The sequence below is a fragment of the Podarcis melisellensis genome (genome assembly GCF_964234715.1).
Source record: "Podarcis melisellensis genome assembly, chromosome: 10".
In the NCBI taxonomy this organism is placed as follows: Eukaryota; Metazoa; Chordata; class Lepidosauria; order Squamata; family Lacertidae; genus Podarcis; species Podarcis melisellensis.
The window spans coordinates 14,072,827-14,089,478 of NC_138542.1; the positions used below are offsets into that span (position 1 = coordinate 14,072,827).

Sequence of the window (16,652 nt, forward strand, 5' to 3'; positions counted from 1 at the left end):
CCATATAAAATAATGATTCGTTCGCCTCACATACCCACTCCCTCCCTCCCTCCTGAGAAAGTTGTCCCATGTCATAAGCAGTGAACAAAAGTCTCACTTATAAAAGGGTTTTCTTTATTTTTTTTTCATAATTTAGCTGAACCAACACAAAACTGAATACTGTAAAGCAACAAAAATGTTGAAACATTTTAATTTTTTGTTCAGTATTTACTAAATAAGGCTGCTACACTCCCTTGAAAAATAAAAATGAAACCATAACAGAAGAGAAAATCAGCAGAGTAGGGGATCTGGCTCTCCAGTTTTGTAATACAGGTGAAGTATCTGCGATCATTTATTGCATGACACTTTGAATCAGACATTGGTCATTTATAGTGCAGTCAGTTCATAATGCTTTTCAAGTGGCTGGGCTTTAATTGCTACTTGGACACTGATCAAAACCCTTAGGATGAAATAAGACCGTCCATGTACATGTTTTATTCATAGACACTATCACCTACAATTCATGGTTTCTTCAACCTGTGCATTAAAATAATCCTGAAAATTGGAAGAGGTCTTAAATAAACGAACTTCTTTTTCATACCTCTCATCTATGGTTGCTTGAACAATCCCTATATATTTTTTTTCTTTAGTAGCATAGAACTAGCATAACACTAAAAGTTAATTGGAGTATTTAGGTAGTATACTACAGTGGACACTGGGGGGGGAGTTTAATATCGGCAAATATTTGGGGGGAAGGAGGAAAGCTCATTTGTTGACCTCGTCATATCACTGTGAGCAATACTTGTAGTAGACAAAAAGGTACCATGTTTGGAGGTTATTGGTCTAGACTCTATCTTCTTTCCTTCTCTCGTTTCTTAAATAGCACTCTTCACTGCCCTATATAATATTGGACAAGGGGACTTCCTAAAGTATGAGATAAAACAAACAGACCACCTATATCTTGTCAAGGAGCAAGCTGACCCTTATACCAAATTGGAAAGGAGTGGGAGAGAAGAGAGAGAAAAAAGAAAACTCAGTATGGGAAGTAAATGATTAAAATATTTTACACTGTTTTTGACTGGTATACAAAAGACCACCCCCTCAAAGAAAAAAAGGGAGAAAATGAAAGGGGGGAAGAAAGAGAGAGAAAGCCTTCTAACAGTGCAATGGTTGAATGCATTTATGTAATATAAACAACATTATTCTTTGCTTTTTCTACAGAGTCCTCTCTGGTCATGCTTTACATCCAGAATGTCCCAATGGAAGAAAGCAAACTACACCAGTCACTTCAGAGACAACTGAAGTAATAAAACAACAACTCAACTCTGATCCATATTTTTTCTTTTTTGTCATGACTGTCAGAGTTACCACGTTAATTGTTAAATAGGATTTTCTACAAATATACAACATATAAAAACTGTTAAATATATAACTTTAGGCTTTTCAAAATACATTTAATGATCTCTTTCAAACAAGTGTTACTTCCCCCCCACCCCACCCCTTGGATTTTGCTTTCTGGTGCTAAATGGTGTATCAGATGAGACATAGGCCACAGATGACCAAACATGCTCTTTGCAAATACTGTATTATCCAACTTTTAACGATCAAAAAATGGAACCATAGAAGAGGCATGTTGAACTGGTTAAACTCAAAATGATTTTTAGTACGAGAAGTCAATCTAAGCACAGAGGAGTAAAGGTGGTGCGTAGACAGTTTGTGTTGTTTTTGATCAAAGTTCTGTTTTCTTGTTGAAGAACGGCCGTTTCCCCTCCTTGTTCCCTCGTGTTTTTCCATGTACCTTTCCCCAAGAGCAGTTCCAGCCTTTTCTGCAGTGTTCCACAAGGACTTTGGCTGGACGGCAATATTGCAGCACTGGGCGAGTTGAATCCGTGCAAGGTGTTCCCCATACTACTGAACCCAAATAACCTTGTTAACAGTAACATCGTGTCCACTTTAAAATAGATTTTGCTCTTTGGTCTATTGTATATACTGAAACATAAGAAAATAAAAGCAATTAGGCAGTCTAGGGCACAAGAAGAAATTGCCTTCTGCACCTTAGTGTCCTCCCGTAGACAAAACAGTCTTCTCTAAGGCTGATTGGGATGAATACTCTCCAGTGTAGTTGACTCGTCCCGTTGAAACATGACCACAGATCAAGTTCAGCAGTGGCGCAAAACGCAGATGAGACGTTAACTGTGAACTGGTGTTTTGTTTTGTTTTCGTATTGCTAATGCCCAAGCATTTTTCTCTCTCTCTTCCTTAGTCCAGTGCTCTTTAGTATGGTAGAACAGACTTTAGCTCATAACGTAGAATTATGCTGTCTTTGATGAAATACAGAGAAACAGACAGTTGAGTTGATGACATATAATGGATGATCCACAGCCGTGAAACTTGACTAGGGAATGTAGCCCACGCAGAGCTTAAAAACTCCTACAAGGCTTCTCTGTTGATGCATTTGTCAGGAGACCTGCAAGTCAATAAGAACAAATGAGTACATATCTTAACCGCAAACTTGATCAACAGACGTTTTAGACTAGCGCCGGCTATCCACTGCCATCACCTCCAAAAATATAAAATATTTGTCTTGGCCTTAACTGGGTAAAGAAAGTTCAATAAACATTTTCAGAAAAAAGAATGGAAGCTCTTAACATATTGTACACACAATACTCTGAAATGCAGCCTCATTTGGACACAGTATAGTACAGAACAGTGAATAAATATGATTTATAACAGGTGTTTTCTGTTTAAGATGCAAGGTCATGTTCTGATTATTCAGTAGACTAATTTAATCAATACTGCCCTCTAGTGATACCATCACTAAACAGGTATTTACGATCAATATAATTAGATATCGATTTTTTAAAAGGAGGAAGCTAATAAATAAAAAAAAACCAATAGAAATTACTGTAAAATAAAGGCAAAATATAACCTATTTTATTAAAAACAGATAAAAGATTGTAGGGAAGCTGACAGGAAACATTTTAAAATGCATATACACAAGGTATAACCAAAAAAACATATAGATATTAGAAAATTAAAAAAACTGATTACTGGAACACTAATGAAGCAAGGCTTGCTTTTTTTAAAAAAAGCATTCCCTTCAGTTTATAGAATCTACCTCAGCATAACGGTAGATTACAGCTGTGTCATGCAAACCCGAATTCTAAACAGTAAAGCAATAATTCCTTTGGTATTATCACGTTTCCTCAATATTTAGAATGTTTACTATTGACGGTCAAGAAAATATTAACCAGCAAACACTAGCAAGCAAAACAGAGAACAACAGAATTACTTTCACTTCATTCAAGCAGAGCATGAAATTTATATGTTTTTTAACCTACCAATTTGAGAGGTAAATGAAAAGAACATCTGCCTCCAGCAGTTAAACAAAAGGTCTGTGTATAAAGTCTCACATAGGGCACAAGGTTTATTTGAGAGTTCTGCTTTTATCCTCTCACCTTTTCCAGGAAAACACACCCCAGAACTCTTGCAAACAGCCTTTCCTTTTCGGACTAGTGGTCAGACTCCAACCCACATGACCTCAGACAGGCTGAAGGCAAAAAACCGGGTTGGTTATTGTGATATTTTCCTGGTTGACGTATATACATTTAGCAAGAAAACATCATTTGTACCTGTCCCTTCCCCAGCCTTTCTATTTTGGCTTCTCTCACTTGATCTTTTGAATCAGTATAACATTACAGCAACACTACACAAATCCTGTAGCTTACAATCAAAGGGTTGCTAGATTTAGAAACCTTAAGCTGCTGGGATCGCAAGATCATTGTTCATATGGAAAAATTAGTATCTGCACTAACAGGTGCATAAAAATCTGTATTTTTGTATTGTCTCTGCTTGTACAGCAAACTAATACTGCAAAGGAATCGCCAACGTCAATAGTTTTTGCCTTGAGTTTCCAGAAGGTTCACCCATTTCCCCTTTTTAGAAAACAAAGAACTTATTCCTGAAGAATTGTCTAAATATTTTATGGTGCCCATGCCAGATGGGTAAGATCTTTCTATGCAGAGTGGGGTATTGTTTAGGAGGGACAGGTGTTGCTGTTTCTTTTTTGTATCTTTATTTTAGATTTTGTTGTGATTCATGTGGAAATTGTCCAGCATGGTTTTGTACTTTTTTAATGATTAATTTACTGTCTGTGTCCACTTTTGTTATGTTGTAGTTATGTATTCTTTTTATGCTGTCAGCTGCTTTGAGCAGTGTTTGAACTGTGGAGAGGCAAATAAATTTAAGTATGTATGTATGTGTGTGTGTATGTATGTATGTATGTATGTATTTTGTTAAGATTACAAACCCACTGAAATAAATAATCTGCTACCACTATATTCTTCTCACATGACACTGGTGGCTTCGTGTTTAACAACTGCTGAAACGATCCATTTATTGTGACTCTCTCTTTCCTCTTTCTGACCAGGCTAATAGCTGTCTTCTTGAGCAATTACAGCATTCAATTAGCATTTATTATTATTATTATGTACTGAAGTTCTCACCCTGGGCCAGCAGGGGGATACTGTAGATAGTTATGCAAATGAAGGATCGAAAGTGACGTTCAGTGATTGGATAGTTTTAGAAAGTTGCTACAGTAACGTTGTACTGGAGCTCTATATAAGCAGGCTGACTGAGCCCTTCAGCTCAGTTCTGTTCTGGCCTCTGAATAAACAAGAGCTGTTTGAAGAATCGTCTGATATGTTCACCCACAACTTAACAATTATTATTATTATTATTATTATTATTATTATTATTATTATTATTTTGGTGATCCCCCACAACTCTAAGTCTGGTTTGGAGAATTGAGGGACTGCTTTGAGATGGAGCTGCAGGATGCTCTAGGAGGCATGGTGTGTGTGTGTGTGTGTGCGCGCGCACGCGCCAATAATTACCTCCTTCCCTGTTCCTCGGATGGATTCCCTTCTGTCAGCAGTCAGTCAGCACCAGATACCTTCAAAAGCCAACAGCATCCCTCAGGAAATATCAAATTCCCCAGGTGCTGAGCTTTACATCCCAAACATTAGACAATAAAACCTCTGAGGGACCCATGTAAAGAGAGGAATGATGGCTACACCACTATCTGCAGTGAAGCTAGATATCCCACGAAAACATCAACAGCAACTTTCCCTAAAACTAACCATGTATTTTTCAGCAGCAAATTGGTTATTTGCTGAACTGCAGTATTTACACCATGATCCTGAATGGAAGAAAGACCCGATGCAATTCAGTAAACTTATTTCCAAGCAATGGATTTGGTTTGGTAGTTAGGATCTTTCACTCAGACACCCTTCACATACCACACAATAGGAAACTGAACAGCAACTGCAAACACACACACAAGCGCTCCACATCCTTGGCCCATGTATTATATCAGGTATGTATTTGAACCAATTTTGGGGTGGCTTTGTAGGCCAAAATTGCAGGTTTTCATTTCTCTTTAATGGTTAAAAAGAATCTCAAAAAATAAATATTTTACCACATGTTCTAGCATTTGTTTAAAGGTATGTTGGCACTTTCAAAAAATAAGGTACACATGTTCATTGGATAATTGTTTTTTGAAAATATTAAAACTTGCTATTATAGCAAGTCATGCAATAACTAACCCCTGCTAAACAAGTTACCATGCCCCTCCCCACCTTTTAAAACAGAGCCAAAAAGCAGAAATATTAATGCAAGTTCTGATGCACACAAACATGCCCATATGATAAAGCATTTCTCAAATACTGAGGGCAAGTCAACAGCAAAGCGAGATCCTTGTTTATCTATAGATTTTCTTAAATGCTTGCTAAATAACACTTCTCTCTCTCTTGATTAAAACCTTTCAAATTAAACTTGTGTTGTACTGCATTTTGTTTCAGATTATAATAGCCCAAAGAAATGAAGAATGCAATTTTGACGAAGTCCCACTTTGTATTACACAAACAGTAATGTATTTCCGCAATACAAAAATAGGGTTTTCAAAAGAACGAATTTGTTTTCAAAACCAGCTGCATACCAATTGGTGATTTTGAAGCCACCGGGGGATCTCATAGCTATTTCTGAAACCTGCTAGGAACATTTTTATTAAAATCAAAGTATTTAATTGAAGCAATTTCCACAGGGTTGCTAGAACATGTGTAGGTGGTTCTAAGGTGTCTCTTTTACAGGGTATTCTCTATTGTATGGTGCCTGTACAGAATATTTGTATATAGGGAGTTCACACTAATATTCTCAGTTATAGTCACTGTTTGAACGGTTAAATATATATTCCATAGAATCTTACATTGTGATTCGAGGACCCGATCCCCGCTTGGGGAATGAAGACACGTGGACACAGTATATTAGGTTAATGGGCAAGAAAAGGCCACAACTTTATTGATTACAGCATGTGAGAAGGTATTGGCTTAAGCATTGGACCACAGCAAATTTGACTCCACCCACTCGGAGAGGGGTGAGTCTGAATGAGGGGTTAACCACCAGTAGGGGGAGCCTGTTGATGCAAATACAATTATAAGCTCTCCCCTGACGTCACCGGGGGTCGTGCCGTGGCCCCCCGCCCCACAGGGTATCAGACAGGATCCACGATCGCCGGATTCCTTTAACGGAATACCCATAAGTGAAGGGGTAGGCGATGGCCATACCTTGCCCTTCCATACACCAACAACAAATTCCAATGCCTAACCGCCAAATACCGAGAAAGTTGTGACGATTGCTACGAGGTAGGTGGGAAAAAAACCAAGAGGCCGGTGCCAATTTGCCAATTGGAAAAAACTCCTACCAGGCCCCCCTGCTATTTTGGTAATGTACTAGGGGGCTGACATCCCATTTGCTGTTCTCGCCAACCCCACCTAGCAACACCTGGCCAACCACTTCCCCCTCTCTTTGCACAAAGCTCCTTCCCTCTTCTCTCATCTATACAGCTCACCTCAGCCACTTGCTGCCAGCATGCTCACCTGCCTGTTGTATGGCTGTTGTCATGCTGGATTTGCCATCGCCACCTATTGGCAACTATTGAAATTGTAGCACGATGGCAGTCTTGCAATTTTACTATACAGTAATAATTTTGTGTTGTTTGTCCATTTTAGCATTTTTATTGTGTGTTCTCATTTTTTAAAACTTTATTCTTAGTACATCTGGCGTTTCTGCTCAACAACAAAACACAGTGTTGCAATTTTTTTCTAGTATCCTTTATGCTTTGTTGGATGTTGCTATCTGCAGTACATTGGTCTGCTATATACAAGAGTAGTGCAACTAAGGTTTATTATTTCTTACTTACAAAAAGATTTTTAAAAAAAAGAAATAGTTTCTCAATTGCAGCTCTATAAATTCTGAACTAATCATTCAAATGACTGACTTCTAAAAAAGAATCAGCCTATTATTCTCTTTATGGGAATTAAATAAAGAAAAGAGACCATTTAAATGGGGAATAATTAGAATCATGTGCAACACAATCTCATTATGCTTACTTAGAAGTAAGTTACACTGAGTTCAGTGACACTTTTTAGCTAGTAAGTAAGTAAGTAAGTAAGGGAAGCGGGTGGCGCTGTGGTCTAAACCACAGAGCCTAGAGCTTTCCGATCAGAAGGTTGCAATGGGTGAGCTCCTGTTGTTCGGTCCTTGCTCCTGCCAACCTAGCAGTTCGAAAGCACGTCAAAGTGCAAGTAGATAAATAAGTAGATAAATAGGCGGGAAGGTAAACGGCGTTTCCGTGAGCTGCTCTGGTTCACCAGAAGTGGCTTAGTCATGCTGGCCACATGACCCGGAAGCTGTCTGTGGACAAACACTGGCTTCCTCCGCCAGTAAAGCGAGATGAGCGCCACAACCCCAGAGTCGTTCGTGACTGGACTTAACGGTCAGGGGTCCCTTTACCTTTACCTATGTTTAGGATTGCAGCCTTAAAGGACTAGAGGGCCTGCATCAAATGAAAAGCTGATTTATTTCAAACCTCATGTGAAGCTCTACAGCCATTGTGATGTTAACATATGAGAGTGCTGGAGGTGAAATAGTTAAACAGGTTACCCAATCAGAACCCAGGGGGTGGAGTCAGAGGGACTATAAAACCAGCAATGGAAGGGGTGAAGGGAGGAGTTCGTTGGGAGTTGGGTGGATGGTTGGAGTGGGAGTGAATTGGGATAGAGTTTGTGGATATGTTGAGTTAGTGTAGTGAAATAAGCTGAGTCAGGAACAGTTAGGAGCTAGGAAGACAAGTAAACATCTGAGAGGTGGTTTTAGTGAGTGAGAGCAGGTAGTGGAAGTTATAGGTCTGGATAGGCACCCCATGATTATAATTGACCGATACCGTTTATGAAACTACACGCTTGTTAAACTGCAATAAATAAACAGAAGTTGATGTTCCAATATAACCCTGACTGGACTCAGTATTTTACCAGGTAGGGCCTGGGTGGTGGCAGCAAGAAATGAAGTGGTGGCACAGGGATCAATAGACGGTGAAACGTCCGGGGACCCCGTGTGATCACCACACTCATTCTCCATCCTCTTCTTTACTTTTTCAAATCCCCACCCCACAATCCTGCTTTACTTGAAAAGGTATTACTAGTTATTTTTGAAACAATATGCAAAATTCAGTCTTCACTCATCTACAGCTGATCCCATCAACAACCAGAACAATCTGGTTTGAATGTAGGTTTTGATGCCACAGGTAAGCGAATAGCAATTTGATTTGAGGCCACTGCCAACACTGTAGCATTTGAATCAAGTACTGCAAAACAATTACTGACAGGAATGTTAATCTCAAAAGGGAGTGCTGGACAAACAAAAAATAATTCTGCTCTGTTTAGATTTCAGCACAGAGGGACTAAGGGCAGGACTAGACACACACACATACACACACACGCTGAACTTTGATTTCTTATGAGGAATCTCGCAAGGAACAGCTCAGAAATGTTCTAAACAATTATGACAAATATAAAATGCCTCTACCCTTTCTTATATAATGGAACTAATGCAAAACCAAGTTGCCTATGGAAATTTCACTACCACCTCACAGCATGGCTTCTTGCTCTCCTCATTTGTCGCCACTGGATCTCAGGTCCTCTCCCAGCAGGGTTCTTTCACTCTCTAAGTCCAATTTACTTCCTCGCACCTACGGGACCTCCTGGTATGTCCCACGGAGGACCTTACAGTCTTCAAAGAAAAACATCTTGAGGTTAGGCTGGCCTCAACCAGAGTCATAGCTTTTTTGGCTGTGGCCCTGATCTGGTGGAACACTCTGTCACAAGAGACTAGGGCCCTCTGGGACTTGACATCTTTCCGCAGGGCCTGCAAGGCAGAGCTGTTCCACCAGGCCTTTGGCCAGGGCACAGCCTGACCCCCTCCTTTGGCAATCCGCACAGAACTCTAGCCCAATGGTTGCCATTAATCTGATTTGAACTTATTTTATAATGAAATGATTTTAGAATGTTGTATCATTTTAGTGTTGTTAGCTGCTCTGTGCCCAGCTTCGTCTGGGGAGGGCAGGATATAAATAAAAATTTATTTATTTTATTATTATTATTATTATTATTATTATTATTATTATTATTATTATTTGTATTCTTTGTAGTAAACATAGTTGTCTGGGCAAAGATATTTTGACTGGATGTGTGCCTATACTCCGCAGTAAAGTTAAATCTGCTTCAAGTTGTTCGACTACTAATAGTGTATGAACCAAGGCTAGATCTACACAGCTATAAAGAGCGCTCTGAAAACGATTTGCAAAAAAAGTTGTAAAGCTGACAACTGAAAGCTGACAGTTGCAATTTCAGCTCTACAGCGCCATCTGATGTCACAGTGTTATAACGCATTTATAACACTGTCTTTTGACTAATGTAGCAGAGTCCCATGAATGAACAACTTGGCAATCACTGTATATTCCCTGCTCCCAAATAGTTAATCTCAGCATTAGTAAATACTGAAATCAAAATGGACTTCCAGCTTAAATTAACACTATAGTTTGCATTCTCTTCTTTACTCCTTCTAATAACAGGTATCACACTGACCTTAGGGGGTCATAAAACTGCTACACAGAAGAAATGTAATGAACTGGAAAAGCAAACAAGCCTGATGTGAAGAGAGAAGCCAGGGTACTGCAGTGGCAATGTCATTAGTCAAATCCAGTGAGATACACGATCTGCTATTTATCATTGTGCCATTTCTGAACTGATAATCACATGCAGCAGTTCAACAAGAACCCATTAGCATTAAACTTGTCCTCCGCTTCAGAACTTTGCTTTCTAAAAGCAAAGCTCTGCTTCTTGGTCAGGGGTTCACAGTTGTGTTTGTGAGTACAGTGTTTACTCTCCCGACAACATTTCAACTTGAGAGAGTCCCATTTTCTGGAGCCTAGAGAAGGATTGGGCTTCACTTGATATTGTACCAGGTTTTGAAATCAATCAGAGCGCAGTGAGATTTCTAGCCATCAGGCCATTCCGAAACAAAGTTTAACAGCGTAAAAGTGAAATAAGGTAGCATAAATAGAAAATAATGCGGACATAAATAAACTGCCGCAGAGATAAACCGAGCCATGCTTAATTTCCTTGGCAAATCACAACTTGCGCTTAAAAAGAGAGTGAAACATTTCACTACCTTCTGAGTGTCTCAGAATAGCACGACAAGGATGAAGACAGTCATACTTGAACTGGAGACATCTCAAGAACTTCTAAAGGTTGTATAACAGGGCTAGGAGAGAGATAAGTCCACATTCCCCACATTTGTGCTAGGACTCAAAGTACAGTGTGATATGTCAGAGACAAAACCTTTGTCCTTTGAAGGGGTAGAGATTTTGGCAAACACAAATGTTCGCCTGGCTACCAAGGCTACCTGAAGATTTTGGAATCCTATTCTTAGTACTAAGTGCAGACAAGGTTTTTCATTTTTCTTTTTCCAGCTGTCACCAAACTTACGAAAACTAGAATAAATTTAATGTTTAAAGTTGTTGAGAAACTACAAGGTACTTAATCTCCCCCCCCACACACACACTTTTTTAGAGGCTATGAGCAAAGAGAGACTCTCTCGGGAACTATAGAAGCACCGAGTATTAGCAGTTATAAAATACTCTACCAAATTAAATGGCTAGGGTCTGAAGAAATAATTGCAGTCCAGATGGCATGGGAAGGTGAACACCCAGATCTCTCTGTACACATGACGGTGACAAAGATTTCCCTCAAGAAAAGACACATGCTTGGAATGCCTGAGGTTTTGGCTACAGAAACAAATGCACACATACTTTTTTGTTTCTTCAAATTCTTAGCACTGAAAACTTCCTGTTAATATCAAATAAAAGGCTAAAACCACAATAATTATAAGCTATTAATAGTAATTACGCCTGAGTGCAATAGTTCACAGACCATGCTAGGTGTAAGCGTGTTATCTCCTGGATATGAGATAATGGTCACTTTGCTCCTTCTCATTCATTCTGCAGCAGTACTGATCTAAGCCATTGTTTCGTTTAACTGTAGCTCGTGGTTTAGCTTTCCCCAGACTACTACTACTACTACTACTACTACTACTACTACTAATAATAATAAATTATTTATACCCCACCCATCTGGCTGGGCTTTCCCAGCCACTCTGGGTGGCTTCCAACAGAAAATTAAAATACAGTAATGCATCAAACATTAAAAACTTCCCTAAACAGGGCTGCCTTCAGATGTCTTCTAAAAGTCTGGTAGTCATTGTTCTCTTTGACATCTGATGGGAGGGTGTTCCACACTACCGAAGGGTGTCACTACCGAAAAGGCCCTCTGTCTGGTTCCCTGTAACCTCACTTCTCGCAGTGAGGGAACCGCCAGAAGGCCCTCAGTGCTGGACCTCAGTGTCTGGGTAGAATGATGGAGGTGGAGACACTCCTTCAGGTATACTGGGCTGAGGTCATTTAGGGCTTTAAAGGTCGGCACCAACACTTTGAATTGTTTCAAGACCGGTGTTATGTGGTCTTGGCAGCCGCTCCAAGTCAACAGTCTAGCTTCCGCATTCTGGATTAGTTGTAACCAAGGTTCACCTTATGGTTTATGGCTTGTGGTTTGTCTGGTAAACCATGATCCTGGGTTCAGACAACAAACTACAAACAAACTAAGCCAGGTCATGCCTTGGCACTGTGTGGCAGTGGAAAGGCCAGGGAGTAGCCACACAGCTGCAACATTCTCTCCTAGAGCCTGTGGGTTCACACTAAACAATGGTTTGGCAAGTATGCAGTGCAAACCAGATTACTGTGTTAAAGTCCAAAACACAATGTATTAGATTACTGTCTTAAAGTCCAAAACACAATGTATTAGCAGCACCTGATTCCTACAAGTTAAATACTCTTATCTAGTACAGTTCTGGCCTTCTTCTTTTTTAAAAAAGCGAACGATTTTCACACATAGACCAGGGGTATGTGCATAAATGCCATGATTTCAGGGCTATAGTCATAATAACTATCTTACTCATTGCCATGGACTTACAGAATGAAGACAATCAACAGGGGAGATCATATCTTGAGAGACACTTTCACGAGATAATAAACTTGATTCCTAGCTTGCAAATCCAGATTAAAGTCAATCCTGGATAACACTAGCTATGATTAGCATCAGTGCAGATGTTATGCTACACTATGATATCCTGAAAAGGGAGGGAGATTTTCATGGGATGGAGAATGCAAGAGATGGGGTTATGCCTACAATATTGCAGCAGCGATGCCAATTTTCATATTTTATAATCCAACTGCATGCCTTCTTCTCTCCATTCAATCCAGTATTCATACACAATATTTATACACAAATAGTAACCAGATAATAACAAGAGTCTCTCTCTTTTATAACATTTTTAAAAAAGTTCATAAAGGTGCACACACACACAAAATTTGTTAATTTCTTGAACAGCAACATTCTGCCCATTCTACTCTTGGGACTTTTGTTAAAACCTGGCAGCGCAATGAGCCAAAAATTCTGACACCTGGAATTTCCTGGGCTGTCTCCAAAGGGAAGGTGGGGGGAAATCTTCCAACAAACCCAATGCTTTGCCAGAGGTCATCTTTTCTCTGTGCTGGGAGTGGCATTTATGGCAAATAACCCAGACTGCAGCGAAACATTCAGCTACAGTATTCAGATTCAGCAGCACCTTCAGAAAGCAATGCTATCACAAACTGTTACAATGTCATCTGTCCTTATAGAACATATTGAGCTTTAGAAACAACTTCACAATAGCTACTATGTCTGTAATACAAAGAAAAGAACAGGAGACTATTCATACTAATACATAAACTAAATCATTTCTCTCCCTCTTCTAGCCATTAAGTCCAATTCTCCTTAGAAAAATGAGTCAGAATGCAAAGTTGTTCTAGGTTCCCAAAATTAAAGCAAGACAAAGAAAACTCAGCAGCAAAAAAAATCCGAGGAGGTTGTTTTTATTTGTTTATCCCGCAGTAACTTCAAAGGAACATGTAAAAACAGGACTATACTTGTAATAAGGTTCTTTCACTGATGTTTCCCTTCATATACAGAGGATGTGGGAGTTTCTTCACGGGAATTCCTTAAGTCTTTTTATTTAACTTTTGCAAGGAAATAAACACAATTTTCTTCAAAACCTGGGATGCATCACATTAACGAAAAATGTATAATACAATTGCAATGGTAATTTTCATGCATACTGGATGCAGGTGCAAACACAGATATATGTATACCTGATTCAATACTACTAAGTCCCTTTGAAATCTCCTTCTTAACACATGTCCAAAGTATCAGGAGATCATGTTCAAGGGCTAGCAAATACCTGGGGCAAACAGGGAGCTCACATTGTCTGGCAACTCAGGAATAGCCTGCTAGCTCAGCAATTCATTGCTCAGAGTAAGTGCTTATGAACACTTACCTTTCCTCTGTAATTTCTAGAATCACTGAAAACCCAAAGTGCTGTTTGTTCCGATTCAGCTTTAAGAACCGGGTTTTGCGAGGAAAACTCCAGAGGGCAAAAAGGCACTCAGGGATGGAGCTTTAAAGTGTGGACCTGTGTCTGCAAACAGCGGAGCAAAAGGTATGTATGGGTAAGCCCTACAGGAAAGCAGTATACTGTATTTTTTTGCTCTATAAGACTTGCATTTTCCTTGCTAAAAAGTAAGGGGAAATGTGTGTGCATCTTATGGAGCGAATGCAGGCTGTGCAGCTATCCCAGAAGCCAGAACAGCAAGAGGGATCGCTGCTTTCACTGCGCAGTGATCCCTCTTACTGTTCTGGTTTCTGGGATTCAGAATATTTTTTTTCTTGTTTTCCTCCTCCAAAAACTAGGTCCGTCTTATGGTCTGGTGCGTCTTATAGAGCGAAAAATACAGCCTGCAAGAACATGGTACAGAATGCCAGTTATGCATTACCAAAAGAGAGGAAATGAGTCAACACAGAGGAGGGCAAAAGAGGGCACAAACTTGCATAAAAATTCTATGTGTTGATTTTTATGTATAGACACTTATTTGGAAATAACTACTAAAACTTAAATAGAAATACAGGGCATCTCACCATAGTAGCGAAGACTGTGACCGGGTGACCTGTGTTTCTGTTCAGTCTGCTGTCCGGGTGCTAACTGTTGATGAGTAGCTTCAAGGCCCCTCCTGCTCTCCCTTCTTAGGATTCTTTATCTTTAATTCAGACTTGGACCAGACACCTCTTCAGACAGTGAACACCTTTAAACAGAAGACTAACCTATGATATCCCTTCAAAAAGAGGACTGTCGTCTGTAAAGTAGGACACCTGGCTATGCAGCAGGGATGGTTAAATGTGTCCATTTCAGTTTTGCATCATTTCTCTTCCCCCCCCCCCCAGTTTTAAGCTAACCGTATTTCCACATATTTTGCATTTTTTAAAAAAGATGGTCTCATGTAAATTCATTAGCATTTTCTTGCAGATTTCTCCTAATACAGTCGTACCTCGGAAGACGAACAGAATCCATTCCGGAAGTCCGTTCAACTACCAAAACGTTCAGAAACCAAGGTGCGGCTTCCGCTTGGCTGTAGGAAGCTCCTGCAGCCAAGCAGAAGCCGCGAAACCCGTGTTGGACGTTTGGGTTCCAAAGAACATTCACAAACCGGAGCACTCACTTCCAGGGTTTGCGGCGTTCGAGAGCCAAATCGTTCAACTTGCAAGGCGTTCGACTTCCGAGGTACAACTGTACAAACATTCGTATGCAATATTGTCTAATATACACACTTTCCCCAAGCAATTTCCCCCAAAACAATGCATTTTGTATGTTTTTTCCCACTTATATGTGCACACTGTACTCTGGTGTGTGCATATTCATACACACTGGTGGGCTGGCATACTTCACTGCAAAATTTGAAGAAGAATGGCTGTGCTTCAGTTCTCATATTGTTATGGAAAGTGCAAATTAAGTAGGCTTGACTGTAAATGTGAAATGAATCGAATTTCTCCCTCCTCCCTACTTGTCAGGATGGGATCTGGTTTTGTTATCAACTGATGACCAGCAGGAGCAAGAGGTAGTGGGAATGTGGGAATAGAGTTCTGCCTGGTACTGCCTTTACTACCATCCCCTGGTCATCAACCTCAGTGGCACAAGAATCGAGGGCTAAAGCTCAATGCTCCCAGTTCAAACCCCACAGTAGAGGGCAACTTGTTACCAAGCCTTCATCCAAATAAATATCCATAAATAGGTACAATCTAGTTAACAAGTATTAACATAGATGGGTCCCAAAAGCACTTTTATTCATGAGCTGGGAGTGAGATAAAAGCCATATGGAGGAGGAACGGAGTCTCTAGAAGTAGGGATAAACATAAGGAAATACCGTATTTTTCGCTCTAAAGGAAGCACCGGACCATAGGAGGGGGAGAACAGGGGGGGGGGAAATTCTCCCCCTCTCTGCTCAGCGCCCCTTCAGCGAAGCAGCAGGAGAAACGGAGCCCCTTCCATTTCTCCTCCTGCTTCGCTGAAGGGGCGCTGCGCAGCTCTGTCTCTCTGCTGATGCCAGGAGAGTCTTGCTCTCCCGGCTTCAGCAAAAGGAACCCAAAGCCTTCGGAGTGCAGTGCGAGGTCCCGCTGCGCTCCAAAGGCTTCAGGCAGCTATCCCTGAAGCCTGGAGACCACTCTCGCTCTCCAGGCTTCAGTGAAAGCAACGCGAAGCCTCCGGAGGGCGGAGGGAGCGCTCCCTCTGCGCTTCGGAGGCTTCGTGTTGCTATTGCTGAAGCCAAGGTGTCTGCATTTGCTCCATAGGACGCACACACATTTCCCCTTAATATTTGGAGGGGGGAAAGTGCGTCCTATAGAGCGAAAAATACGATAACCTTCCATTTCCCCTACAATTTCATCTGTTTTCTTGAGCAGAATATTATTTTCCCTGACCATTTATTGAAACAGGCTATGGAACTATGGAAGCATACCTCCCTGTTTAACTATAGGCTGTCTACAAGTTAACAGCTGGTAAGAATGTTACTGATGTCTCATTCAGAAGCAGTCTACGGGGTAAGCTGAAATCTTGTTGGGGGAAATTCAAGCATTTTCATTATTTGGGCTTTAAGAAACACACACACTGTGTCAAAGCATATCAACATGTTATAATTAACTGAGGAGGTAAAACTCTGGTCAAGCCATATTCCCAGACAAGTTCATTTTCTTATGTGGGTGCAGTGCCCCTACTCCATGTGTGGAAAAATATCCAATCCTTTAAAGACCCAACTGCAGTCTGAAATAATACAACCTCGCACAGAATTTTCAACTAAC

General features: G+C 40.4%; 1 protein-coding gene across 6 annotated transcripts in view; it reads right to left on the reverse strand.

The window, feature by feature from the left end:
- Positions 1-391: 391 nt before the first annotated feature.
- The window catches only part of TAFA5 (TAFA chemokine like family member 5), a 345,729-nt gene continuing 329,468 nt past the window's right edge, over positions 392-16,652 (reverse strand). For 2 of the 6 annotated variants that reach the window (XM_081929175.1, XM_081929178.1), the window contains 3 exons: positions 14,442-14,605; positions 4,875-4,933; positions 392-2,446 (listed from right to left, as the gene is read on the reverse strand). In XM_081929175.1, the coding sequence (XP_081785301.1) occupies positions 14,563-14,605 (43 nt within the window). In that variant the 3' untranslated portion in view covers positions 392-2,446; positions 4,875-4,933; positions 14,442-14,562. The remainder of the gene's footprint in view (positions 2,447-4,874; positions 4,934-14,441; positions 14,606-16,652) is intronic. The other 4 variants (XM_081929174.1, XM_081929176.1, XM_081929177.1 and 1 more) reach the window with 3 other exon arrangements.